The sequence below is a fragment of the Peromyscus californicus genome, unplaced genomic scaffold, assembly GCF_007827085.1.
Source record: "Peromyscus californicus insignis strain IS unplaced genomic scaffold, ASM782708v3 Scaffold_2__1_contigs__length_46816999, whole genome shotgun sequence".
NCBI lineage: Eukaryota > Metazoa > Chordata > Mammalia > Rodentia > Cricetidae > Peromyscus > Peromyscus californicus.
This window is the reverse complement of record NW_026294540.1, coordinates 13,970,424-13,997,000: the sequence shown is the minus strand read 5'-3', so window position 1 is coordinate 13,997,000 and position 26,577 is coordinate 13,970,424. Positions and strand designations below refer to the sequence as shown.

At 47.4% G+C, this 26,577-nt stretch overlaps 1 protein-coding gene across 1 annotated transcript; it reads left to right on the top strand.

The window, feature by feature from the left end:
- The first annotated feature begins 520 nt into the window (after positions 1–520).
- Vps33a (VPS33A core subunit of CORVET and HOPS complexes) lies at positions 521–26,015 on the top strand. Its single transcript, XM_052755392.1, has 13 exons — positions 521–667; positions 2,047–2,112; positions 2,543–2,670; positions 4,606–4,792; positions 9,219–9,335; positions 10,590–10,764; positions 11,270–11,466; positions 13,114–13,240; positions 17,457–17,524; positions 18,921–19,058; positions 20,379–20,516; positions 22,283–22,451; positions 22,980–26,015. The coding sequence occupies exons 1-13, from the start codon at positions 566–568 to the stop codon at positions 23,159–23,161; spliced, it is 1,794 nt and encodes a 597-aa protein (XP_052611352.1). The 5' UTR covers positions 521–565; the 3' UTR covers positions 23,162–26,015.
- Positions 26,016–26,577: the final 562 nt, after the last annotated feature.

Here is a 26,577-nt window from a genome sequence, read left to right as displayed (position 1 = left end):
CTAGTTGTCCTGGAACTCGCTTTGTTGACCAGGCTGGCCTCGCACTTACAGAGATCTGCCACTTTTAACACTAGACCGGGTGCGGTAATACACACTTGGTGGTTGAGCCCCAGGCATCATCTTACACCAGTATTTTAGCCACAAAGACAGAAGGGTGGTGCCTTTTAAACGTGACAAATAACATCGAATTCTTAAAACACACTTTTAAACGGCGGCGTGGTTTCGCAGGCCTTTAATCCCAGCAGTAGGGAGGCAGAGGCAGGCGGATCTCTGTGAGTTCGAGGCCAGCCTGGGCTACAGAGCGAGATCCAGGACAGCCAGGGCTACGCAGAGAAACCCTGTCTCGGGAGACTTAAAACAAAACCCCGCACTGTTCAGCGCCCACCAGTCCCAGAGGCACAGTGGGAACACACCCCGGTAACATCCGCCCGGCGCGCACACAGCGGCGGAATCTCCCTTCCGGCGAGGGGGGGGGGCGGTAAACGTGCGTCAGCGAGTCCGGTCACGTGGGCGGCCCGCCACGTGACCGCGGCGGCGCCTGGGACCCGCCGGCGGCCGGGGCAAGATGGCCGCGCACCTGTCGTACGGCCGAGTGAACCTGAACGTGCTGCGCGAGGCCGTGCGTCGCGAGCTGCGCGAGTTTCTGGACAAGTGCGCGGGGAGCAAGGTGAGGGGCGGGCGAGGCCCGGCGCCTCCCTGCCGGAGCCCGGCGCGGCTGGGCGAGGCCCCGGGCGGGGGGGGCCACCGGGCCGCTGCTCGGTGACCCGCGGAGCGAACTCCCGTCCCCCAACCCCGAGCTCTCCCGCCTGCGAGGACGGCGCCCCTTCCAGTCCTGAAGCACCCACGCCCCCAGCTCCCTCCACACGCGTCGGGAGACGAGGGTGGAGTTACCTGAAACTTTATAACTCGGGTCTTTAACACGGATCGTTTTTGCCTGTTCAAGCCCCCCGCTTTCGAGGGAGGCGGGCTAGGTCGGGGGACGGTGACATTTCCGTCCCCCTTTTTCCTCAGTGTTAGTTTGAGGCAGAGTCTCGCTCTGTAGACCAGGCTGGCCTCGAACTCACCGGGATCCACCTGCCCCCTGCCTCTTGAGTGCTGGGATTAAAGGCGTGTGCACGGCTCTCCATTTTATATTTGAGTCAGTTCCTGCCAATATAGACTGTTTCTGGTTGTGTAACCCAGGTTAGCCCCAACTCCTCATTCTCTTGCCTCGGCCTACCAAGTTCTGGCATTACAGACATGAGCCATCATTTGCCTAGCCATGAGACTTTGTTTTCAGCCTTATTCTTTCTCTATTCTGAGATTTACGAATCATCCCCCACTCCCCTCTAGGGAACTGTCAGTACTAATCTAAAGAGAAAAATAAAACGGAGGCGCTTAAAGAACACGTTTTGGAAAAAAAAAAAATGGGGTCCCAATTGCGATGGTTACTTCCTGCTATTGAGTCAGGAAGGCAGATTAAATTACAGGGTCCCATATTAGATAAAAAACGATGCCGAAATTAGATAGATATGATAGATTGTATGCACAGCAGGATTATGGCTGTGGTATTATAGTTTTACTAAGTGTCACTCCTGGAGGAAGCAGGGATTACTAACCCCAGTATCATATCTGCCCCTCATGAAAATTTTATTTAGACTCTTAGGCTATGAATATGATCAGAGCCTGTAAAAATCTTAACTCCAAATTTTAAGAAAAGATTCCCTGGAGCTGGAGAGGTGGTTCAGCGGTGAAGAGGGAATGCTCCTCTTCCAGAGGAACCAATTCAGTTCCCGGCATCTACAGTGGGCAACTGAGAATCACCATAACTCCAGATCCAGGGGATCTGACCCTTCTCGCCTCTGAAGGGAACTGCAGTCCCAGCAGATACCCAAGGATAAACACACACAGCTGCACATAATTGAAATAAAGTAAAAGGGGAGTGGGACGCAGGGAAAAATAATCCTTAAGAATATATTCCTACTGTGTGTAACTGCCATTTTCTGTTGCTATTGTTGGAATTCCTGAGAATATCTGAAATAAGGGAGCATGTTTCCTCTCTTACAGGCAATTGTGTGGGACGAATACTTAACAGGACCATTTGGACTGATTGCACAGTATTCACTACTAAAGGTAATGTGCCGTGTGGGATTTGTTCAAGAATTAATAATTAATTGAACATAATATTGGTAATGGGATTTTTGCATATTTTCCTGAATAATCACTTACAAAGCTATTTGATCTGTACAAACGCTGATATTAATACATGGTTAACATTCTTCGTAGAGGGTGTACTTGCCTAGTATGCGCAAGGCCCTGGAATTGATGTCTGGCATCAGAGAAGAAACAGAAACAAAAAAATATTTCGCACACAGCACTGTCTTGTGTGACCGTGACCTGGTGCCTTTGATGGCTTATTATGTCAGGAGTTTGACTGCCATGCAGAAACAATAGCTTTCTTTATCTTGGAACTTGGTCCTTTATGTGATTTAATTATTTATAAATAATTATGAGTTATTATTAAATCTGAAGATGACAGAGGATTTCTACTATGCTTCCCTAGGAACATGAAGTGGAAAAAATGTTCACACTTAAAGGAAGTCGTCTGCCGGCAGCTGATGTCAAGAATATCATTTTTTTGGTCAGACCCAGGCTAGAATTGATGGATATAATTGCCGAGAATGTGCTCAGGTATCTCAGAGCTTTGCGGTTCAAAAGGAGTTGGGCTTTAAAAGGTTTTTTTAGACTTATTTATTTACTTTGGAGGGTGGGTGTGTGCCATGGTGCCTATGTGGAGGTCAGAAGACACCTGGTGGGAATGGGTTCTCTTCTTCCATGGAGGTCATCAGGTTTGACAGTAGGTGCTTTCCCCTGCTGAACTTTTCCTGCCCAGGAGTTGTTTTTATAGTGGTCTCAATGTTCTGAGTACCTTTGCCCTGTAGCACCCCCCTGCCAGACTGTTGGAAGGCCATCTTTTTGAAGAGAAGGGCCAGACACGGAAGAATATTAGGAGAGAGGCGGGAGGCTTGTAAGAATGCTCTGAATAGCTTGAGGGAAATAACTTGCCTATCTCAGGATAGCTAAAAGTTCAAACCTGTATCAGCAGAGAGAAGCCTGCCTTAAAAAAACACAGCAACCAAAACCTCTGATGGTCATTTTTTTTTTTCTCAGAATGCCAGCTGTGGTGTGCTTGAATTTCATAAGCAAAATAAGTAAGACCTGATTAAAGTTTAATGTTGAATCCCATCTATAGAGGAAGCTCTCGGCACAGGCTGCACTCTGCGGTACAGTTGACCGATGCAGCTCCTCAAAGCTGGGCTTGCATACGGGCTAGTTTTGGAAATCCACAAACAAGAATAGAAAGTGGGAGTCGGGAGTTAGTTCTCATTTTAATAGAAGACCGTTGTGTGAAACTGGGTTGCTTAAAGGAGCGTGTGCTTTCAACAAAACACAAATTCCTGTTGTGAGAGCTGGGTTGTTTACTTCTCTCTGTCTCTGTCCTGTGTCTTTTTCTGTCTCTATCTTTCTCTCTGTCTCTGTTTTTTTTTTTTTTTTTGGTTTTTTTTTCGAGACAGGGTTTCTCTGTGTAGCTTTGCGCCTGTCCTGGAACTCACTTGGTAGCCCAGGCTGGCCTCGAACTCACAGAGATCCGCCTGGCTCTGCCTCCCGAGTGCTGGGATTAAAGGCGTGCGCCACCACCGCCCGGCCTGTTTTTTTTTTTTAAGTGATTTTTTTTAAAAGATTTATTTATTATGTATACAGTGTTCTGCCTGCATGTATGCTTGCAGGCCAGAAGAGGGCACCAGATCTCATTATAGATGGTTGTGAGCCACCATGTGGTTGCTGGGAATTGAACTCTGGACCTCTGAAAGAGCAGACAGTGCTCTTAACCTCTGAGCCATCTCTCCAGCCCCAAGTGATTTATTTTTATTTTATGTGCATTGGTGTTCTGCCTGCATGTATGTCTCTTGGGGCCCTGGAACTGGAGTTACAGACGGTGGTGAGCTGCCATGTGGGTGCTGGGAATTGAACCCAGGTCCTCCGGAAGAGTAGCCAGTGCTCTTAACCACTGAGCCATCTCTCCAGCCCCCTCTGTTCTTTTTCTGTCTGTCTGTGTGTGTGTGTGTGTGTCTGTGTCTGTTTATGTGTGTAGGCCAGAAGAGGGTTTTGGATCCCCTGGAGAGCTGGAGTTACAAGCACTTTTGAGTCATATGATGTGGGTGCTGTAATCAATGTTTAATTAACAATTTGGGTACAAGAGTCTGTTTTTTTTTAAAGATTTACTTATTTTTATTTTATGTGTATGAGTATTTGGCTGCACATATATATGTGCACTGTATACATGCCTGGTGCCTGTGGAGGCCAGAAGAGGGCATTGGATACCTTGGAACTGGAATTGTAGATAGTTGTGAGTTGCCATGTGGGTGCTGGGAACCAAACTGGTGTCCTCTGGAAGAACAGCTAGTGCTCTTAACCTCTGAGCCATCTCTCCGGCCCCGTGAGAGTCTGTCTTTATGTGTTTCCTTAAGCAATGTTTGTTTAGCGCCTGCCAGGCAGTGGGGATGAAATAAGAAAACCTCTGCCCCTAAGGAGTGCATTAGCTAATGATGGTTACTTCCTTTGCAGTGAAGACAGACGGGGCCCTACCAGGGATTTCCATATTTTGTTTGTGCCCCGCCGGAGCTTGCTGTGTGAGCAGCGGTTGAAGGACCTGGGTGTTTTGGGATCCTTTATCTATCGAGAGGAATACAGTTTAGATCTCATTCCGTTTGACGGGGACCTCTTATCCATGGAATCAGAGGATGCATTCAAAGTAAGGTTGACATTTCCTTAATATCAAACTTCTATTTTTTTTTTTTTTTTTGGTTTTTCGAGACAGGGCTTATCTGTGTAGCTTTGCGCCTTTCCTGGATCTCACTCTGTAGACCAGGCTGGCCTCGAACTCACAGAGATCCGCCTGCCTCTGCCTCCCGAGTGCTGGGATTAAAGGTGTGCGCCACCACCGCCCGGCAAACTTTTATTTTTTAAAGGCAGGGTTTCAGTGTGTGGCCCTGGCTAGCCTAGAACTCACTATATAGACCAGGCTGCCCTAAAATTCACAGAGATTTCACTTGCCTCTGCCTCTGAGTGCTGGGATTAAAGTCGAGCACCACCATGACTGGCCTGCAGACTTGCATTTTTTCTTGGGCCTATTGCTAGAAATGTCATGCTCCGCTTCATTTGCATCTGTGGTGAGGCCCGCCTCACATGTTTACTCACGTCCAGTACGTTCTCTGTGGGAAATTGCTTGCTCATTTTTCCCGCCTGTTTCTCCTCATCCTCATTCTCTTCCTTTTTGTGTGTATGTGGCGTGTGTGTTTGCAGAAGAGGACATCCTGCAGCATCACTCTCTGTCTTAGTCCCTTGAGACAGGGTCTCTCCCTGAACTGAAGGTCAGACTAGTCGCCAGCAGGTTCAGACATCCTCCCATCTGTGCCCACAGCTCTGGGCTTACACAAGTGCCTGTTCCGTCATTTTGACACGTGTGTGGGGACTTGAACCCAGCAACTTAGGCTTAAACAGCAAGAGCTCTTAACTACTGAGCCGTCTCTCCAGACAGCTCCTCCCCACCCCACCCCATTTTTCAAAAGGGTGGCCTTGCTCCGTAGTCTGTGATTTTCTTACCTGTCATCCTCCTCCTCAGCCTCCTGAGTGCTCAGATTATGGACCTGCTGGCTCCCATTGTTCTTTTTGTTTTTGATATTTTGTTTAATGTTCATTTATGGACACAATGTATTTGACTCAAATCTATTTTGCTATTTTAGGAGAAGATCTCATGTAGCCCAGGATGACCTTGAACTCCTGATCCTCCTGCTTCTATTTCCCAAGTGCTGGAAGTGCAGATGTGTATAACTATACCTGGCTGGTTCCAATTTTTTTTGTTTTTCAGGAATTATTTATGTATTTAATTATTTATTTTTGGTTTTCTGAGACAAGGTTTCTCTGTATAGCCCTGGCTATCCTGGAACTCACTCTGTAGACCAGGCTGGCCTTGAACTCACAGAGACACAACTGACTCTGCCTCCCGAGTGCTGGAATGAAAGGAGTGCGCCACCACATCCGACTAGGAATTCTTTTTTTTTTTCAATTTTTTTAAATTTATTTACTTTTTGTTTTTTGTTTTTTGTTTTGTTTTTTCAAGGCAGGGTTTCTCTTGTGTAGTTTTACGCCTTTCCTGGAACTCACTTGGTAGCCCAGGCTGGCCTCGAACTCTTGGAGATCCGCCTGCCTCTGCCTCCCGAGTGCTGGGATTAAAGGCGTGCGCTGCCGCCGCCGCCGCCGCCACCACCACCACCACCACCGCCGCCCAGCAAATTTATTTACTTTTATTTTATGTGCATTGGTGTTTTGCCTGCAGGTCAGATCTTTGAATTACAGACAGTTGTTAGCTGCCTTGTGGGTGCTGGGATTTGAACCCGGGTCCTTTGGGAGAGCAGTCAGTGCCCTTAACCACGGAGCCATCTTTCCAGCCCAGGAATTCTTTATATAATACTTTAGCCTTATTTTCATCCACATGCTGTAAAATTCACTCCTTTATTTTTCAGGATGTTTTTTCTTTTGATTCTTCTTTTTTTTTTTTTTTGTGGTTGTTTATGGGTTACAGGTATTCTGTCTGCAAGTATGATTGTGTGCACATGTGTTTCTGGTGTCCACAGAGGCCAAAGGAGTGGTCAGAGTTATAAATGATTGGGAGCTGCTGTGGATGCTGGGAATTGAACCCAGGTCCTCTAGAAAAGCAGCCAGTGCTCTTAACCACTGATCCCATCTCTCCAGCCCAAAATTTACCCCTTTAAAGTCTTGAATTAAACACCTACTATCCCAGCACCTGGGAAGCTGAGAGAGAAGGATTGAGAGGCTGAGCCCAGCTTGACCACAATAGGGAAACTTTAAAACAAAGAGAGAAAAGAAAACAAAAACCCCAATAATGAAAGCAGTAATTTGAAAGTTTTGTAAATAGCTGGGCATGGTGGCACACACCTTTCATCCCAACAGGCAGATGCAGGTGGATCTCCTTGCCTGGTCTGTATAGTAATTTCAGTATAGCCAGAACTACATAGTGAGACCCTGTCTCAACCCTGCCCTGCCCCCCAGAAATTTGTAAATTTAAGTCACTCACATAGTACTTTTTAAGTTAGAAAGGACACAGAGTAATCAGGAGGCCATTTTCCCCTGGGTCTCAGACCTCTTTGCAGAGGTCCTACCGAGCTTACCTCTCCTTCAGTTTTAGTGGGTTTTAAGAATTCTTCTAATTTCTTTTTTTTTTTTTTAAGATTTGTTTATTATGTATACTGTGTTCCGTTTGCATGTGTCCCTGCAGGCCAGAAGAGGGCGCCAGATCTCGTTACAGGTGGTTATGAGCCACCACATGGTTGCTGGGAATTGAACTCAGGACCTCTGGAAGAGCAGCCCCTGCTCTTAACCTCTGAGCCATCTCTCCAGCCCAAGTTCTTTTTCTGACAGGCTTTCTGCAGCCCTCACTCATAGCACATACACTATTCTGTCTGTCTGTCCCCCAGGTTTGAGGCCTGAGAGCTCTGACTGAAGTTAATGGCAGCCCCAGTTCTGATGGTGTTTACATGATCCTAAATAGTCCAGCACCATTTGGTGTTTCATAGCTCCTGGAGAGACGTCTAGATCTTTGCGTGCTTCTGGCTTTATTGTGTAGTGTATAAAATCTGAGATGGTGCTCACCCTACTGAACGTTCATTGTCAGCACAGTGTTAGCACTTTCATTTTAGTAACTAAAAACTGCTATATCTGAAATCAGACAGCCTAGTAAAAAGCTACGGAGCTTCTGTTGTGTGGGTGAGTAAGTTTGGCGCCCAAAGTATGAGCTTTTAAATATTGATGTGTAGTAGCATTCATCCTAAAATGTCCTTGTAGCTTGAAATGCCACGTGGGATTCCTTGTGCAAGGAGTGGGCTGTTAATGCATAGGATTCCCTCACTGTTCTGGTAGACAAGGACCTCAGCTGGCCTAGTGCTGTTTCCAGTGAGTAGCCAATACGATCATCATTCAGGGTTAAGTCTGTTGTTACTGGAGTGTAGCTCAGAAGTGGAACAATGTGCTTGAGGCTCTGGGTTTCATTCCCAGAACTACCAAAAACAAGAAAAGGAAATGTGGAATGCCAGGTTTAGTGACGCACGCCTTTAATCCCAGCACTCGGGAGGCAGAGGCAGGTAGATCTCTGAGTTTGAGGCCAGCCTGGTCTACAGAGTGAGTTCCAGGACAGCCAGAGCAACACAAAGAAACTTTGTCTTCAAAACCCAAACAACGACAACAAACCAACGAAAACCCTGTCACTAGTTTGGATATCTTTTTTTAAGGTAGAATTATAAAAGGAGAGTGTTTGTAGTGATGCAGCTTTTTTTTTATTTATTTATTATGTCCTGCATGTTTGCCTACCCGTCAGAAGAAGGCACCAGATTTTATTATAGATGGTTGTGAGCCACCATGTGGTTGCTGGGAATTGAACTCACGACCTCTGGAAGAGCAGCCAATGCTCTTAACCTCTGAGCTGTCTCTCCAGCCCGTGATGCAGCTTTTTAAGATGAAATGAAACGAGGGTTATCATATTCTCTCACTTCGAAGTGTTCCAGAGCGTGTATCTCATGGCATTCTTGTCCTGGCTGTCGTGCTGGGGAAAGGTTAAAAACAGCAACCACAGAAGAGTCACTGATGGCGCTCAGTGTGAAGCACAGAGTCCTGTGATGTCTTTGCTGAGACAGCCCCGTTCCTGCTCAGAACCCCACCATTCCCTCTCAGCCCCTGGCTCTTGCTGTTCTCTTGCTTCTAGCTTTGAGTAGCACTGGGGGCCTTGGGACAAAAAGTACCATTTTTTTTTAGATAGGGTCTCACTGTATATCCTTGGGTGGCTTGGAATGCTCTATAAACCAGGATGGCCTTGAACTGGGGGATCTACTTGCCTCTCCTGAGTCCTGGGATTAAAGGTGTGTGCCACCAAGCTGGACTACAACAGAAAACCATTTTGACTGTTTTCGTTTCATGTTTTTCATTTTTATCTTTGTTTATCTCCTACGGGGTCTCATGTAGCTCAGGGTGGCCCGGGACTCCTGTCCTCTGCCCATCCTTCTGTACCGCTACCCCCAGCCACTATTTTGACTTGTAAGTGGATGGTGATTGTAAAACAGTCCCAAGGAAATGATGGCCCCCCAAGTAACTGGCCTTTATCTCCACAGGAGTGCTACCTGGAGGGTGACCAGACAAGCCTGTACCACGCAGCCAAGGGGCTGATGACCCTGCAGGCGCTGTATGGGACCATCCCCCACATCTTTGGGAAAGGAGAATGTGCTCGGGTGAGAACCCCGTTTCCTGGTTGTATCCAGAAGAGTGGTCGAAGAGGGGAGCTCCAGAAACGCAGCTAATCCTCCTCACTCTTGCGTTCCGTATTAAGGACTTTGTCTCTTCCTTGCGGTTCATATATCACTCTCCAGTTAGTACTCACGCACTGGACATGTTAGCAGAGGTGACCGAGGTGACGGAGGTGACAAGTGTCTCTTTCACGGTCCGTTTAGAGTCGGGCTTTTCACACCTTTGCACTTGTTGGTGGTTTTGCTGTTTAAACGCATCCTAAGCATGGTGTGAGGTGTGTAGTGTGACATACAGCGAATGTCGGGCATCAGCTAAGTTCCATGTGGGCCAGAGTCACAGCTCTTAGCCTTCCGTCCTGTATGAATGACTCATCACAAAGGCATGACATAAGGTTTGGTATTGATCTATTGATAAAAGTTGTGATGAGTCTGGAATGATGGCTCAGTGGTTAAGAGTATTTCTTGCTCTTCCCGAGGACCAGGTTCAATTCTCAGCACCCACATCGAACAACAGTCACCTGTACTTCCAGATTCGGGAGATCCGATGCCCTCTTCTGACCAACTTAGGCACTGTACTCATGTACACTGTACTCACAAAGCCATGCCCAGAGACACATATACGCATAAATAAAAACGACTAAATCTTCTTTAGATTTACTTTACTTTATATGGGGAGAGATTTATGTGCATCTATGAGTTTATGTGTAGCCACGTGGATGCAGGTAATCCGTGAAGGTCAGAGGTTGGATGGATGGATTCTCTGCAACTAGAGTTACACATGGTTGTGAGCCACGATCGGGGCTGGAACTGAACCCAGGTCCTCTGCAAGACCAGTAAGTACTCTTAACCACTGAGCCTTTTCTCCTGTCCTATTTATAGTAATAATTAAATCTAAATAAATAAATAAATAAATAAATGAAAGCTGGGTCCAGAGGCTCACAGGTAGCTGTGTTTCTCTCGGGAACAGAGAACAGCCCCTTACTTCACCGTCTCCAGAGACCGTAGAGTGGAGCTGCCTCATGTAGCAGAGGTCGCTGTGTCTGATAGCGTGTCTGACTGGGGCCCAGGGGTTGGGGTGGTGGTTAACCGCGGGTGCTTGTGATCGCTGTTTATTTCAGTACCAGTCCGGCCCAGCAGCTTCTCTCCTTTGTACCTTCTGACTGTTGTGTTGTTTGCAGCAGAGCCCTGACCTCTGCTGCTTCCCAGGACGCGCCCCTTGATCCAATGTTTTGTTTCCAGCAAGTGGCCAACATGATGGTCAGGATGAAGAGGGAGTTCACGGGCAGCCAAAACTCAGTGTTCCCCGTGTTCGATAACCTCCTGCTGCTTGATCGGAACGTGGATCTGTTAACGCCGCTCGCCACCCAGCTCACGTACGAAGGACTCATCGATGAGATTTACGGCATTCAGAACAGTAAGTGGAGGGATGTCAGCTTTCACGGGTCGCTAATAGGACAGAAGCCCCTGTCGTGCGGAGGCTGCTGCTTTACAGTTTGTTCTCAGGCATTGTTTGAATGTATAGATCCTATTTTTCTTCTTCTTTCTCTCCCTCTCCCACCCTTGTGTTTTGAAACAGTGTTAGCCCAAGCTATTATGGAGTTTACTGTATAGTCCAGGCTAGTCCACACTGGTGAGATTTCTTTCACAAACGGGCATTGTTGCAGTTGTTTCTACACCTGTCCAGAATTACAATTAGCACTGTGGTAGGGGTGTTAAAGAGCCGCTGTGCTGGTCATGGGCCATGGAGAGTGGAAACACAGAGCTGAGAGGTTTCTCTTCTAACTCTCAGTATTGAAGGTTTGTGGCTGACAAATAACCCCCTGCCGTTCTGCACTGAGTTGCTGGAGGCATCCTGGTGCAGGCATTTGACTTTTGAGTCTTCCAGAAACTGCTCAAGGGCGTGTTCCCTCCACCCTCAGGCTATGTGAAGTTACCGCCAGAGAAGTTTGCGCCCAAGAAGCAGGGCAGCGGTGGCGGGAAGGACCTTCCCACGGAGGCCAAGAAGCTCCAGCTGAATTCTGCAGAGGAGCTTTATGCCGAGATCCGAGACAAGAACTTCAACGCAGTGGGCTCTGTGCTCAGCAAGAAGGCGAAGATCATCTCAGCAGCCTTTGAGGTGAGGCGAGCCTGGGCTGACACCACTCCAACCCTACCCCCCTGACCCTACCCCTCCCCTCCAGTGCTGAAGGACAGCAGGAGATTTGCCCCTCAGACTTCTATTTGCCTGAGATATTTAGGTCTGTAAGACAGGTACACACAAAACTACCAAAGCATAAGGAAATTCATTTGAAAATAATTCCTTGGGGTTGGGGATTTAGCTCAGTGGTAGAGCACTTGCCTAGCAAGGGCAAGGCCCTGGGTTCAGTCCTCAGCACTGAAAAAAAAAAAAAGAATAATGTAATGAAAAGAAAAGATAAATATAGGTGGAAGAAAAAATGAAACCATTGGAAATTAAAGGTTCTCCGCACTGTGTGTGTGTGTGTGTGTGTGTGTGTGTGTGAGTGTGTGCGCGCGCGCATGCGTGCGTGCGCCACGTGTGCATATGGAAGCCAGAGATCAGCCCACCCTCAGGTAATGTTTCTCAGGAGGTGTTCACTTTGGTTTTTATTGTTGTTGTTTTGGTTTTTTGGGTTTTTTGGGGGGTGGGCTTGTTCGTTTGTTTTGAGCTAGGATTTCTTTGTGTAGCCCTAGCTGATTGGAACTAGCTCTGCATCACCAGCCTAGGCTTTCAACCTTTCTCTCATGCCTGTAACAGCAGCGCCGTGTTAAGGGTATGGGAGCATGGGTGTTGATGTTTTCGTAAACGAGTTCCGGTGACCTTCTATTCTACCCTTCCCTCCTCCCTCAAGGATGCCTGCTGTAGTAGACAGACAGAGAGTGCAGCTGTGGGGAGGTCCAGCCGCCAGCATGGCGGTGGCAGGGGAGCTCACCCTGTGATGAACAGTAATGAGATCAAAATCCCCTGCCGCCCAGAGCTTCATTAGCACCTTCCTGCCTCCGCTTGTCTTGAACCGGTTTGTTCTTGTTGAGCTGGTTTGGAAATTGGGGAGTCGGCAGCCTTACAGAATGACAGTTTACACTCTGGAGGTAGAAACTGGGAACGCTTTTTGAAAAGTTTGTCTTTGTTGTTGTGTTTCTGGTTTCCAGTATTACCTTTCTTAGTGATTCTATCTGCAGAGTAACTCCATATTCCTGCAGACAGTTTTGGATGACATTATTAAAGCATTCTTGTCAGTAATCGAGGTTCACTTTGTTCATGGGCTGCATTCATTATTGAGATTCAGTGTCAGATGGGATTTGTTTCTATTACATAGAAAATTTTTTGCTGTTTGTTTTTGATTTTTGAAATGGTCTCATGGCTGAGGATGACCTTGAACTTCTGATCCTTCTGTCTTCCCAAGTGCTGGGGTTCTAAGTCAGCTCTGGCATGCCTGACTTAGACATTTTCTGCTGTTTGTGGTTTCTTCTGCATAGAACTTAATTTATTTTTTTATCTCGTGTGTGTGTGTGTGTGTGTGTGTGTGTGTGTGTGTTTGTGTGCATGTATGGGAGCGGGGGGATGAGAGGACAACTTGAGGCAGTTCTCTCCTTCCACGCTGTGGGTCCTGGGATGGAGCTGCACCATGTCACCATGTTACCTTTTCTGTGACTTTGGAGCTGGGTTTAAATAGATTTGCATTTTCCCTCTCTTGACGGTATTGATGAGACATGCTCTGGGATGCTCTCCTGCCTCACGGAGCTGCTGCCCGTTCTGTTGCTGCAGGAGAGGCACAACGCCAAGACGGTGGGGGAGATTAAGCAGTTCGTCTCCCAGCTCCCCCACATGCAGGCCGCCAGGGGATCTCTCGCCAACCACACCTCAATTGCAGAGTTAATCAAAGATGTCACCAGTAAGTATCCTTTCCTGTGGTTCTTCCCTCCTGGGAGTGGCATGTGTGTACATTGTATTGTCCAACACCCTGGTCATCAGCACCTTGGTCCTTCCTTGGGGAGGTCAACCGTGTTTTATGTATTTATTTTATTATTTTAGTGCTAGAGATCAAACCAGGGCTTGTTAATGTGAAGCAAGAGCTTAACCACTGAGCCACCCACAGTAAGTTCCATTTTAGCATAAGCACATGTCACAGGAGAAGTAAGTGTATGACTTTTTTAGGTATGGTCTCACATAGCCGAGATTGGCCTTAAACTTGGGCATGAACTCCTAATCCTCTTGCCTGCACCTCTCTGGGACGGGATGACAAGTTTGGGCCACTTTGCCCGACTAAGCGTATGACTGTTAACAGTTAGGAACATTTGTCTGAGCCGAAGCTACAGCTCAGCTGTTAAGAACTTTGCTGCTCTTGTGGGGACCCCAGTTTATGTCCCAACGCCATGGCAGGTAGCTCAGAGCTGCCTATGACTCTACCCCAGGGGACCCCACTGACCTCTGAGGGCACCAGCACTCATGCACAGACCCATGCACAGACACACTCATGCACAGACCCATGCACAGACACACTCAGGTACACATAAATCTCTAAAAAATGTTCCATTTGTGATTAACTCAGCTGATTTATTAAACATGAAGTAAAATACCTGGAATATGGGTAAGAAAAAAGCATTCATCCAGAAGATTGCCCCAGTAACGATATGAAGCAGTTAATGTTTTTCCCATGTTTTCCTGTGTGAAGGATTATTTCATTAGAACAGTATGATGTTCTGGGTTGCTGGACTCTAGCTTTGGTCTCCTTAAGAACTGTGCAGCAAAACTCAAGTCCAAGTGGATCAAAGCCCTAAACATAAATCCCGTTACCCTGAGTGTGGTAGAAGAGAAAGGAGGAAATAGCCTTGATCACATTGGCACAGGAGACAGCAGAACACCTGTAACCCAGACACTGAGATCGACAGTTAATACATGGGACCCCTGAAACTGAGAAGCTTCTGTTCGGCAAAGGACATTGTCAGTAAGCCAGAACAGCAGCCCATAGAATAGGAAAAGATCTTCACCAACCCCACATCTGACAGAGGGCTGATCTCCAAAGTATATAAAGAACTCACGAAACTAGACATCAAAATACCAAATAAAATACCCAATTAAAAAATGGGGTACAGCCGGGCGGTGGTGGCGCACGCCTTTAATCCCAGCACTCGGGAGGCAGAGCCAGGCGGATCTCTGAGTTCAAGGCCAGCCTGGGCTACCAAGTGAGTCCCAGGAAAGGCGCAAAGCTACACAGAGAAACACTGTCTCGAAAAATCAAAAAAAAAAAAAAAAAAAAAAAAATGGGGTACAGATCTAAATAGAGAATTCTCAATAGAAGTATCTCAAATGGCTGAGATACATTTGAAGAATTGTTCAACATCCTTAGTCATCAGAGAAATGCAAATCAAAACGACTCTGAGATACTACCTTACACCTGTCAGAATGGCCATGATCAAAAACACTAATGACAGTCTATGATGTAGAGGATGTGGAGCAAAGGGAACACTCCTCCACTGTTGGTGGGAGTGCAAACTTGTACAGCCACTGTGGAAATCAGTATGGCGGTTTCTCAGAAAATTGGGAATCAATCTACCTCAAGACCCAGCCATACCACTCTTGGGCATATACCCAAAGGATGCTCAATCATACCACAAAGATACATGCTCAACTATGTTCATAGAAGCATTATTCATAATAGCCAGAACCTGGAAACAACCTAGATGCCCGTCAACTGAAGAATGGATAGAAAAAATGTGCCTCATACACACAATGGAGTACTACTCAGCTATAAAAAAACGACATCATGAAATTTACAGGCAGATGGATGGAACTAGAAAAGTGAGGTAACCCAGACCCAGAAGGACAAACATGGTACGTACTCACTCATAAGTGGATATTAGGAGTAAAGTACAGGATAACCAGCCTACAATCCACAGCCCCAGGATAACCAGTACAGGATAACCAGCCTATAGTCCACAGCCCCAGGATAACCAGCCTACAGTCCACAGCCCCAGGAAGGCTAGGTAACAAGAAGGGCCCAAAGAGGGCCACATGGATTTCCCTGGGAAGTGGAAATAGAAGAGATCTCCTGGGTAAACTGGGGGTGGGGATGGGAGGGGATGGGAGGATGGGAACTTGAGGGAGCAGGTTGGGTGGGTTGGAGGCAAGATGGAGGAGGAGAATAATGAAAGTGGTGTGTTGATGGGGGGTGGGGGGCATTCGGGTTTAGGGCGAAATCTGGTGCCAGGGAAACTCCCAGGAATCCACAAGGATGACCCCAACTTAGTGGAGAGGGTGCCTGAACTGGCCATCTCCTGTGATCAGATTGGTGACTACCCTAATTGTCATCAGAGAGCCTTCACCCAGTAACTGATGGAAACAGATGCAGAGACCCACAGCCAAGCACTGAGCTGAGCTCCAGGAGTCCTGGTGAAGAGAGGGAGGAAGGATTGTAGGAGCCAGGGGGGTCAAGGTCATCACAGCGGAACCCACAGAGACAACTAGCCTGGGCTCATAGGAGCTCAGAGTCTGGACCGACAGCTAAGGAGTCTGCATGGGACTGACCTAGGCCCTCTAACATGTGTGGGACAGTTGTGTAGCTTGGTCTATTTGTGGCACCCCTAGCAGTGGGATCAGGGCCAGTCCCCAACACTTGGGCTGGCTTTGGGGAGCCTATTCCCCATACTGGATTGCCTTGCCCAGCCTTATACAAAGTAATCCTACCTCAACTTGATATGCCATGCCTTGTTGACACCATGGGAGGCCTGCCCCTTTCTGAACAGAAACAGAGGGGAGGTGGGGAGAAGGAACAGGGGGGAGGCGGGAGGGGAAACTGTGGTCAGGATGTAAAATAAATGAAATTTAGTTTTAAAAAAAAAGAACTGTGCAGAACACCTGTAGTCCTGGCACTTGGAAGGCTGAGGCAGGAAGACCATAAATTCAAGACAGCTTGAGCTACATTGTGAGACTCTGAGACAAGAAAGAAAAGGGAGCCGGGTGGTGGTGGCGCAGACCTTTAATCCCAGCACTCGGGAGACAGAGATAGGTGAATCTCTGTGAGTTCGAGTCCAGCCTGGTCTATAGAGCGAGATCCAGGACAGGCTCCAAAGCTATAGAGAAGCCCTGTCTCGGAAAAAAAAAAAAAAGAAAGGAAGGAAGGGGCCTGGGAATGTAGCTCAGTTAGTAGCGTGCTCTCCTGCTGGTACAGGTCTGGTGGCTTGTGCTGTTGTACCAGCACTGGGGACATTGAAGGCAGGAGGATCTGAAGTTTAAGGTCATTTTCAGTTTATAATGAGTTCAGGACCAGCCTGGGCTACATTAAACCATACCTCAAAACAAACTAAGTCAGTGATGGCACACACCTTTAATCCCAGCACTCAGGAGGCGGAGGCAGGCAGATCTCCGAGTTCCAGGCCAGCCTGGTCTACAGAAAGTTCCAGGACAGCTAAGACTACACAGAGAAACCCTGTCTCAAAAAACAAAACAAAAACTTACCACAGAATTGTCACAAAGAGCCTCATGAGATGTGTTAAATCCTAAAGCAAGTCCGTTTGACTGAGACGTAGACGCTGAGGCGTTTGTTCAGTACTCAATGGCATTTGTTCGGTACCAAACGTTAAGAAATACACTTTAGCCGGGCGGTGGTGGCGCACGCCTTTAATCCCAGCACTCGGGAGGCAGAGCCAGGCGGATCTCTGTGAGTTCGAGGCCAGCCTGGGCTACCAAGTGAGTTCCAGGAGAGGCGCAAAGCTACACAGAGAAACCCTGTCTCGAAAAACCAAAAAAAAAAAAAAAAAAAAGAAATACACTTTAAATCTTAGTTCAGGTTTGGAAAATTAGTCCCGTGTCTGCTGGTGGCAAAAGTAGGACACAGTGGACAGGAAGCTGTGCTCGGGGGAGGAGAGTCTAACGGAGACCGAGACTCCCGCCAAGTCCTGACCTGTGCATCTGAGGCAATGGTCTCAAAGGAGTCCTGTGCGGATCTAATGCTCAGTGCTCTGGGGTTTCCTGGTGGCTCGCTCTGGAGTCCTTACCTTTTTGGTTTCGTGTGCTTCGCTTGCTAATCCTGCGTGTGAATAGAAGCACAGTACTCAAATCAGCTGACACTGTTGAATTTCTGAGTCAAAAATTTGCTGATTATGTTTTAGCTTCTGAAGACTTCTTTGATAAGTTAACCGTGGAGCAAGAGTTCATGTCCGGGATAGACACTGATAAGGTACGTGGGTCCATCACCTAAGATTAGAGCCAGATAAGCGGCCCATTGTGGTGTTGTCTGTGTTGTTATTGTTGGAGACAGAAACTCACCGAGTAGCCCTGGCTGGCCTGGAACTTGATATGTAGACCAGGCTAGCCTCCAACTCAGAGCTCCTCTTGCTTCTGCCTCCTGAGTGCTCAGACTGAAGGTGAGCACCACTCTACCTGTCCTCCAACCGTTGTTTTGGTTGCATTTGTGATCTCTCTCTCTCTCTGTGTATATGAGTGTGTGTGTGTGAGTGTGTGTGAAACAAAAAAAGGATATCTGCCTTTCTGGGGTGGGGTTAGTGATAGGACAGTACCAGTCCTATGTAGCATGCCTAGAAATCTTGGGTTCAGGCCCAGTATTCCTAAAGCAAATAACAACAACAATGCACGCACACACCCCAGCTGGGTGTGGTGGCCCACACCTGTAATCCTAGCTCATGAGAGATGGAAGCATTTAAGGCCAGCTTTGGCTACATAGTAAGTTGGAGACCAACCTGGGTTACCCTATCTCAAAGCAACAACAAACTCAGGTTACTTTCTTTTTAATTTGTTATATAATTCATTTAAATATTCATCACTATTAAAAATAATTAATTGTTCAATTTGCAAAAGTTCCTGTTTTTAAAAAGAATTCCTATCACTTCATGCTAAGTAAATTGTTGGTATCTTTTTTTTTTTTTTTTTTTCCGAGACAGGGTTTCTCTGTGTAGTTTTGGTGCCTGTCCTGGATCTCGCTCTGTAGACCAGGCTGGCCTTGAACTCACAGAGATCCGCCTGGCTCTGCCTCCTGAGTGCTAGGTGGTGACATGTGCCACCACCGCCGCCTGGCCGGTATCTTTTTTTTTTTTTTAGACAAAGTCATATAAACCCCAGAGATTGGGCAGCCACTAAGCTGGTTGTCCCTGAGGTAGAGATGTCCGAGCAGGCGATTTGATGCCCAGTGATGTCCTCACCACCTTTGCTGGTGTGTTGTGTAGTGGCCGTAAAGTTGGAGCATAGGGACAAGGGGCGATACCTTCAGTGTGTGTTAGGAAGAAGGAAACAGCTGTCCTCTCCCATGTTGCCTTTCCATGCCTAGAGCAGTGGTTCTCACCTTCCTAATGCTGTGACCCTTTAATCCAGTTCCTCATGTGCTGACCCCCAGCCATGACATTATTTCATTGCTACTTCATAACTAATTTTGCTACTCTTACGAATCGTAATGTAATATCTGACATGCAGACAGTCTAAGGTGACCCCTGTGAAAGAGTCATTTGACTCCCCAAGGGGTCTCGACCCACAGATTGAGAAGCACTGCCTTAGGGGATATAGTAGAGATCAAATTGCTTTGAGTCCTTGGACTAGTTAGTCTGTCTACATTTCATTTCTAGGTCAACAATTACATCGAGGACTGTATTGCCCAAAAGCACCCGCTCATCAAGGTGTTGAGACTGGTCTGCCTTCAGTCCGTGTGCAATAACGGGCTCAAGCAGAAGGTCCTGGACTACTACAGAAGGGAGATTCTCCAGGTAGTAAACGAAAGGCGTTTGCGTTGCTGAGAAGGAAAGCGTCCTGTAGTAATCCACTCTCGCTGCTGCTGTTTGGTGGATTGTGAACACCATCTGGTGTGCTTTTTAGAACCCGTTATGTGTTCTTGTGTGTGCCCATGCCGTGGCATGCCCATGGAGGGAGGACAGCTTCAGAGTCTGTTCTCCCTCCACCTCTGTGTGTCCGTGCGGCAGGTGCTTCACCCTCTGGGCCTCCTCACCAGCCCGTCTTTAACTTGTATCACTGCTATCTTTTTAATCTAAATTTTAAAATGATGTTTATTTACTTAGTTACTTAGCATGTTTATGTGTGTGCACATGTGCCTATGCATGCACATATACCATGGCATGTCTGTGGAGGACAGAGGACAGCGTTCGGTAGTCAGCTCTTTCCTTCCACCATATGGACCCAAGGATCGAACTCAGGTCACCAGGCTTGACAGCAGGCATCTTTACCCAATAAAGCATCTGGCTGTCCTCTAAAAACTCATTACATTCTTCAATTGATTTGCATGTGCGTATGTGTATGGGCCCATGTACAGGACAAATTTCTGATTGTTTGTCTACAGGCTTAGCTTGTTAGACTTTATAGTAAGGGGAAGCCCACTGCTTTAAATTTTTTTTTCCTATAGCCTGGGAGCATGCCACACACATGCATTTGGGAGGCAGAAGCAGATGGAACTCTGTGAGTTCCAGGCCAGCCAGGGCTGTGCCGAGAGATCCGGTCTGAAGAAAACAATTCTGTTTGAATATCTCAGGCAGTATGTATTTGCTGTTCTCAGTCAGTGCTCGGTATATTGTTAGTTTTTGTGGATTTTGTTTTATCCTTTCTTTAGTTACACAAATGACAGAAATTCTCATGAGGTTCTGTAATGCAGGAGTACCCAGAGCAAACCGACTATTCGCTAGCCTTGCCCTGATTCCCTTATTATCCCGAGGTGTAGGCAGGCCAGAAGTTTGGTTTGCTTCCCTCCTACTCCCATTTATTCTTCACGCACAGGATGTGTATGTACACAGAGTTCAAGTCAGTGTGTGCTTCAGGTTAGCATGGCCAGATGCGGCTCTACAGGTAGCTGACGCGTGGAGATTGTAAAGCAAGCACGTCAGCGGTCCACGGGGTTAGCGATGGCTTGTCTCTTAAAAACCAGAAATAAAATTGTGCTTCGCTCTCCACACTCAGTCCTGACCGTGCTAATGAGCCTGGGGTACAAACCACATTGATTTGTCAGAGTGCTCCTCTTTGGAAATCTGCAGGAGGCCTTTTCCTGACCTAACATCACTGCCAAATGCCTTCTCCTTCAGACCTACGGCTATGAGCACATACTGACCTTGAACAACCTGGAGAAGGCTGGCCTGCTAAAGGCTCAGACAGGGGGCAGAAACAATTACCCGACGATTCGGAAAACGTTACGGCTCTGGATGGACGACGTCAATGAACAAGTAAGATGTGTTCCTGAGCTTGATTCTAGTAGTTCACCGTGACGGCGCACACACCGCAGCAGTCTGTACATCTGCTCCGCTTTCTAAGTGTCTCTTCACGTTGACCTATTCAGTGTGTGTGTGTGTGTGTGTGTGTGTGTGTGTATGTACACAACTTGAAGTAGTTGGTTCTTTCCTTCTACCCTGTCAGTTCTGGGCCTTGAACTCGAGTTGCCAGGCTTGGCAGAAGTACCCTTACACTTTTAGCTCTTTACTCTTTTTTTTTCCTGATTTTATTTTATTTTATTTATTTATTTTGAAGCAGGGTTTCTCTGTGTAGCTTTGGAGCCTGTCCTGGGACCTGCTTTGTAGCCCAGGCTGGCTTCGAACTCACAGAGATCCGCCTGGCTCTGCCTCCCCAGTGCTGGGATTAAAGGAGTGAGCCACCACCGCCCGGCCTTCTTTACTCTTTTCTTGTGCTTCTGGAAAAGCAATGCATGGTGTGCTGTATCCATCCCCGTCTCAGCAGCAGACAGAATCTGTCAGATTGGATCGCTGGAGATTAATAAAGATGTGAACAGAGGGGACTGGAGAGATGGCTCAGCGGTTAAGAGCTCTGGCTGTTCTTCCAGAGGTCCTGAGTTCAATTCCCAGCAACCACATGGTGGCTCACAACCATCTGTAATGAGATCTGGTGCCCTCTTCTGGCCTGCAGGGACACATGCAGGCAGAACACTGTATATGTAATAAATAAATAAATCTTTAAAAAAAAAAAAAAAAAAAGATGTGAACAGAGTGGACCAGCGAGGGGTGATGCAGCATGGAACCCTCACCAACTGCTGTCACTTGCGGTTCCAGGTTGCAGACTGTCATAGCCGGGCAGTCACAGTAGCAGGAGCTTGAGGGAGCCAGGCACATCCCATCCAGTCAGGAACAGAGAGGGACGACCCTGCCTGTGCTTGCTGGGGCTCACACACTCTCTTCACACACTCTCTTCCTTAGTAGTCAAGGAGCCCTTCCCATGGGAACGGTACTCGGTCCTCCCAGCTTAGTTCATGTGATCAGTCATGCCCAGAGGCCCATTCTGCAGTTAGCATCCATCACAGCAGCTGAGGCCTGAAGAACAGGGAATAGGAGTTGTTAGAGAGACTTGTCCTGGGAACCAGAGAGAGCTGTGTGGCTGAGGGCTTCCGACCTCCATGTGTGCCACAACAAACCAAGCCGCAGTTGTCCCGTGGATGAAGAGAAGTCGTGGAGTGTTGGCACAGCACCTCCAGGCTTCTGGGCACAGGGTCCTGGGGAGGGGTGCGGGGACATCAGGAAGAATAGTTCACAGAAACATCCTTCTGTGTGAGCCAGTCAACAGCGCAGGAAGAGAAGCAGCTGCTGCCACCGCTACCGTGTTCCTCACAGAGGCCACCCTTGTGGCGAGGTTTTGGTCCTTCCAGAGGCCTCTAGGCATCTAGCAGCATTACCACTCATATCCTGTGCTCGTGGTCTGCAGAGAGTCTTGGCATGACAGTCATCACTTAGTGGACTCCGCAGGTGCCTGCTCGCTCACATTCACATACTCACAAACAGATACATGCTGTACAGATAAAGAAAAATAAGCTTTAAAAAAAAAGAAAAATGTAAAGCCCTGGGTGCTAAGCATAGAGCCCATATAAGGTGGATTGGAGCAAGCCACAGCAAGAGGTAATTTGAGTTTCTGTCTCCCAACTAAATAACTTCAATTACAAAAGCCGCAGGTGGCTCTCAGTCTCTGTGTTTTCTTTAACTGTTGGCAGAACCCCACAGACATATCCTATGTGTACAGTGGTTATGCGCCACTCAGCGTGAGACTCGCTCAACTCCTTTCCCGGCCGGGTTGGCGGAGCATCGAGGAGGTTCTCCGAATTCTCCCAGGACCCCACTTTGAAGAACGGCAGCCGCTGCCCACTGGGCTACAGAAGAAACGTAAGTTTCACCTCCTCTCCACAGCCAGTGTGCTGCTCGTGTGGCTTGTGTTGTGAGAGTGTTTTGTAAAGTTCCTAGGAATCAGAGTGGAGTCGGTTGCTAATGCACATTGGAAGCCCGGAGCTGTACTGTGCCCTTAGGAATAGCAGCTTTCAGTCTGCATTGAGACCCCCAGGACTGAGTGTCCGTTAAGATTAAAATCGGCATTCCAGGGCCTCAAGTGAACCGGCTGTACCAAAGTGCACTTGACCTTTTTATACTTTTTGGTTTTTAAATATATTTATTATCATGTGTGTGTGTGTATGTGTGTGTGTGTGTGCATGCCTGGAGAGGTTAGAGTTAGAGGCAGTTGTGAGCTGCCTGATGTGGGTGCTGGGAAATTAAACTCTTCCCCTGCAAGAACAATACACATTCTTAACTACTGGGCTGTCATCTCTCCAGCCCTTTTATATACTTTTAAATGAAATGAAATATTTCAAGAGGCAGCAGTAATCGATATTTTTGAATTCTGAAATGTTTCCATTTTAGGCCAACCAGGAGAAAACCGAGTCACGCTGGTATTTTTCCTCGGGGGTGTCACCTTTGCGGAAATCGCCGCCCTGCGCTTCCTCTCCCAGTTGGAAGATGGAGGCACTGAGTATGTAATTGCGACCACTAAACTGATGAATGGAAGCAGCTGGATAGAAGCTCTCATGGAAAAGCCACGATAAGTCTGGAAGACGACCATGCCCAGGACAGTGGTTTTGTGTTGAGGACTAAGCCAGCATTGACCGAGTGCTTGCTCTTTCCTACAGAGAAGAGCACATTTGTGTCTCCAGTCTCTACCAGTTTGATTTCTAAGGCAAGTTTTGTTTCCGTCTGAAAAATCAAGAAGTTTGGAGGACTTCTTGATGTAAGGAAGTTCCTGCCCTCTCTGATTTAGCTGCATCTGTGCAGGTTCCCTGCCTATGAAGGACTCTCTGCTGAAGATCGAGCTGATTACCAGGCAGCTTCTGCGAATTAGCCAGCCAAAGGCACTTCTGAGTGCACATGTTGTCTCCGAGACAGGCCAGTGTAGATGCCGCTGCGGGGGCTCCAGTTTTCTCCCGTGTCCCTTGTGACCCCAGCATCCAGCTGATCCTCCTACTGTGAGTAGTGGCAGCTTTTAAGTTTCTTCATGATGCTCTGTCACCGTGGTAACTGCCCTATGCACCTCTCTAGCACTCTCGCTCTACTCAAGTTGACACATCCCTTTTGCTTGAAAATACTCAGCTGCTCAGTCCCTGGCCTGGTGACCGCAGCCGCTGTGGTCAGTCTTAGTCCAGCAGTGGCAGGTGCCACCACTGCTGCGGGAGTGAGCCACGTCCGAGGGCAGGCATGTTGTGAAGCTGGGAGTTCATGTGTGTTCACCCGCCTCCTCATCTCAGCCTCTGGAGCGGTGAAGGGCACCAAGCATGGGACGCCTTGATGGCTTTTCTGTCATCACGCAAGTCTTCAGGAAAATTAGCCTGTCTCAGCATTGCCCAGGTCCCAACCCAGGTGTGGTTTCTGTGGTCAATTCCTAACCACAAATTTTCTTCTCATTTTCTTCATGTAAGAATTAAGAACAGCCGGGCGGTGGTGGCGCACGCCTTTAATCCCAGCACTCGGGAGGCAGAGCCAGGCGGATCTCTGTGAGTTCGAGGCCAGCCTGGTCTCCAAAGCGAGTTCCAGGAAAGGCGCAAAGCTACACAGAGAAACCCTGTCTCGAAAAACAAAACAAAACAAAACAAAAAAAAAGAATTAAGAACAATACGCTGCGCATTGTAAGTGAAAGAAAGCATTTAAAAAAAACAAAAACAAAAACCCAAAAAACAGGAATGGGGGCTGGGGAGATGGCTCAGAGTTTAAGAGCACTGGCTGCTCTTCCAGAGGTCCTGAGTTCAATTCTCAGCAACCACATGATGGCTCACAACCATCTATAGTGAGATCTGGTGCCCTCTTCTGGCCTGCAGACAGAACATTCTATACATAATAAATAAACAAACAAACAAAAAACAGGAATAAAGGGTGGCAAAGATAATGTTTGTTTCTCATGGAATTAATTTAGCCTTGATACTCAATATCTGGAGTGGTGGGGGTGGGGGGTTCCCAAACGGGAAACATTCCTGGCTCAGAACACTCTTTCAGGCTCTGATTTCCTAGGGAGTTGGTTTTACCATTGAGCCCCAGTTGGGCTCATGTCAGCTGCCAGAGAATGCAATCCACCTTGTCCTCACTGTTTTCCACTCCCGGGATTCCATTCAAGTCTGGTCAAGCCTGCTTGGCTGGGGCGTTTGTCCAGAGAACAGATACCCGGCTGTAATCCCATGCGTCTGCATCTGTTTCTGAGTCTATATTTGCTTGCTCAGAGCATAGCAAGGTCAGTTCCAAACATGTCCTCAGCAGAAGACTCTTATAAAACCACACACTTGCTTCCTTTGTATACAAATAGAAAGTGGTGGTAATCATACATTATGCCCTTTGATGTCAGTTTATTTAGCACTCAAAGTTCTTTGTCTCTAAGAGTGTGCTCTAGCTGAAAAGGGTGTGGGGCTGGAACATTGATTCCTAGAGAGGGTGGGTGGTTTACACCGTGTCTGTACTTTGGTTGAGTCGGTTAGATGGACTGTTCTGCTGCACTGGCCATCCTAATTAAAGACAGCTACATAGACACTATTAATTTACACATCTTCTGTTGCCTTAAACCCAGGCCCTAAGTGCTTTAACTGGATGGATTGTAAAGCAAGAGAGAGTGGTCTAGGGAGGGAAGCTTGAAATGGGACACTTCCTAAGAACGCGAAGGCCTCCTCATGAGCTCCAGTCCATTCCTGCTCTGCGTGCACTAGAGTCGGGTATGATTGGTCATTGCATGCTGGTCCGCCTTGTTCTCAGTTATACATAAAGGGTTAGCCAAACTGGATACAGTGGCACACCTGTCCTGTGAGCGTCAGCAGGCTGAGGCAGAGGGATTGAGAGTTCAAGGCCAGCTGGGTTATACATTGAGATACTGTCTCAAAAAAAAAAAAAAAGAAAGAAAGAAAAAACCTCAACTGTGTGTGTGTGGGGGGGAGAAGTGGGGGAATTCGTTTAATAGGTAATAGAGTGCTGCTGAGTACACATATGGCCCTGGGTTTAATCCTTAGAACCACATAGAGAAAAAGAAAAAGGCCCCGTGGCTTAACCCTAGGAGGAAATGTTTGTGGTCTGAGGAGTTAAATTCAAGCAACCATACTTCTGTTGTTGAGACAAGGTCTCCCTCTGTAGCCCAGGCTGGCCTTGAATTCAGTCCTTCTGCCTCAGACTTAGCAAGTGCTAGGATTTCCATGCCGAGGAAATTTTTAAACAGCAAGATGAACTACGTATCTGAAGCCGAGGGGAAGAGGTGCCATGATAAAAGATAGCCAAGCACAGGAATGCAGACTACAGAGTTACCTCTAGGTTGTCAGTGTACTTTTAGCATCTGAATTTAGTCATATGATGACAGAGGTGCCTTGTGAGGCGGTAGAAGGGATAGACAGTATGTAAAATTTCTCCTTATTTATAAATGGATTAATGTGAATTTTATTCCATGTTGTAGTTCTTTATTATAGTTTATGTCGTGTGTGTGTGTGTGTGTGTGTGTGTGTGTGTGTGTGTGTACACATTCACACTCGCAGAAATCAGAGGACAGCTTTCAAGAAGTAGGATCTCCTTCCCCCATGTGGGTCCTGAGGATGGAACTCGGGTAGTCAGGGCTGGTGGCAAGCCCCTTCACCTGCTGAGCCAGCTTGTCAGCCCCCTGTAGTATTTCTGAGCTGTGGTTACTCTGTTGTTATAAAACACACCAGTTTGGCAGGTTTGTAGATGGTACAGAGTATAAACCACATAACTGCCTTGGGGCATCCATTTGAAGGATGAGTGAGGAGGGAAGGGAGGTGTATTTCGAACAGCTTGGCCTTTCATCTGTCACTTTGGTCTAGGTGATGGTATGTATCGCAGCCATCCTTCTCATCTTGTGATGAGGCAGGGCATGGGAGCCCTTCAGTTGTCCAGTCCTCTGGGGGAGCAATTACCACTCCCTGGCTTCCTGAGCTGCGTGTTGATGTTCTGCCCCTCTTTTCGAGCAGGCTTCACCGAGGCAATGATT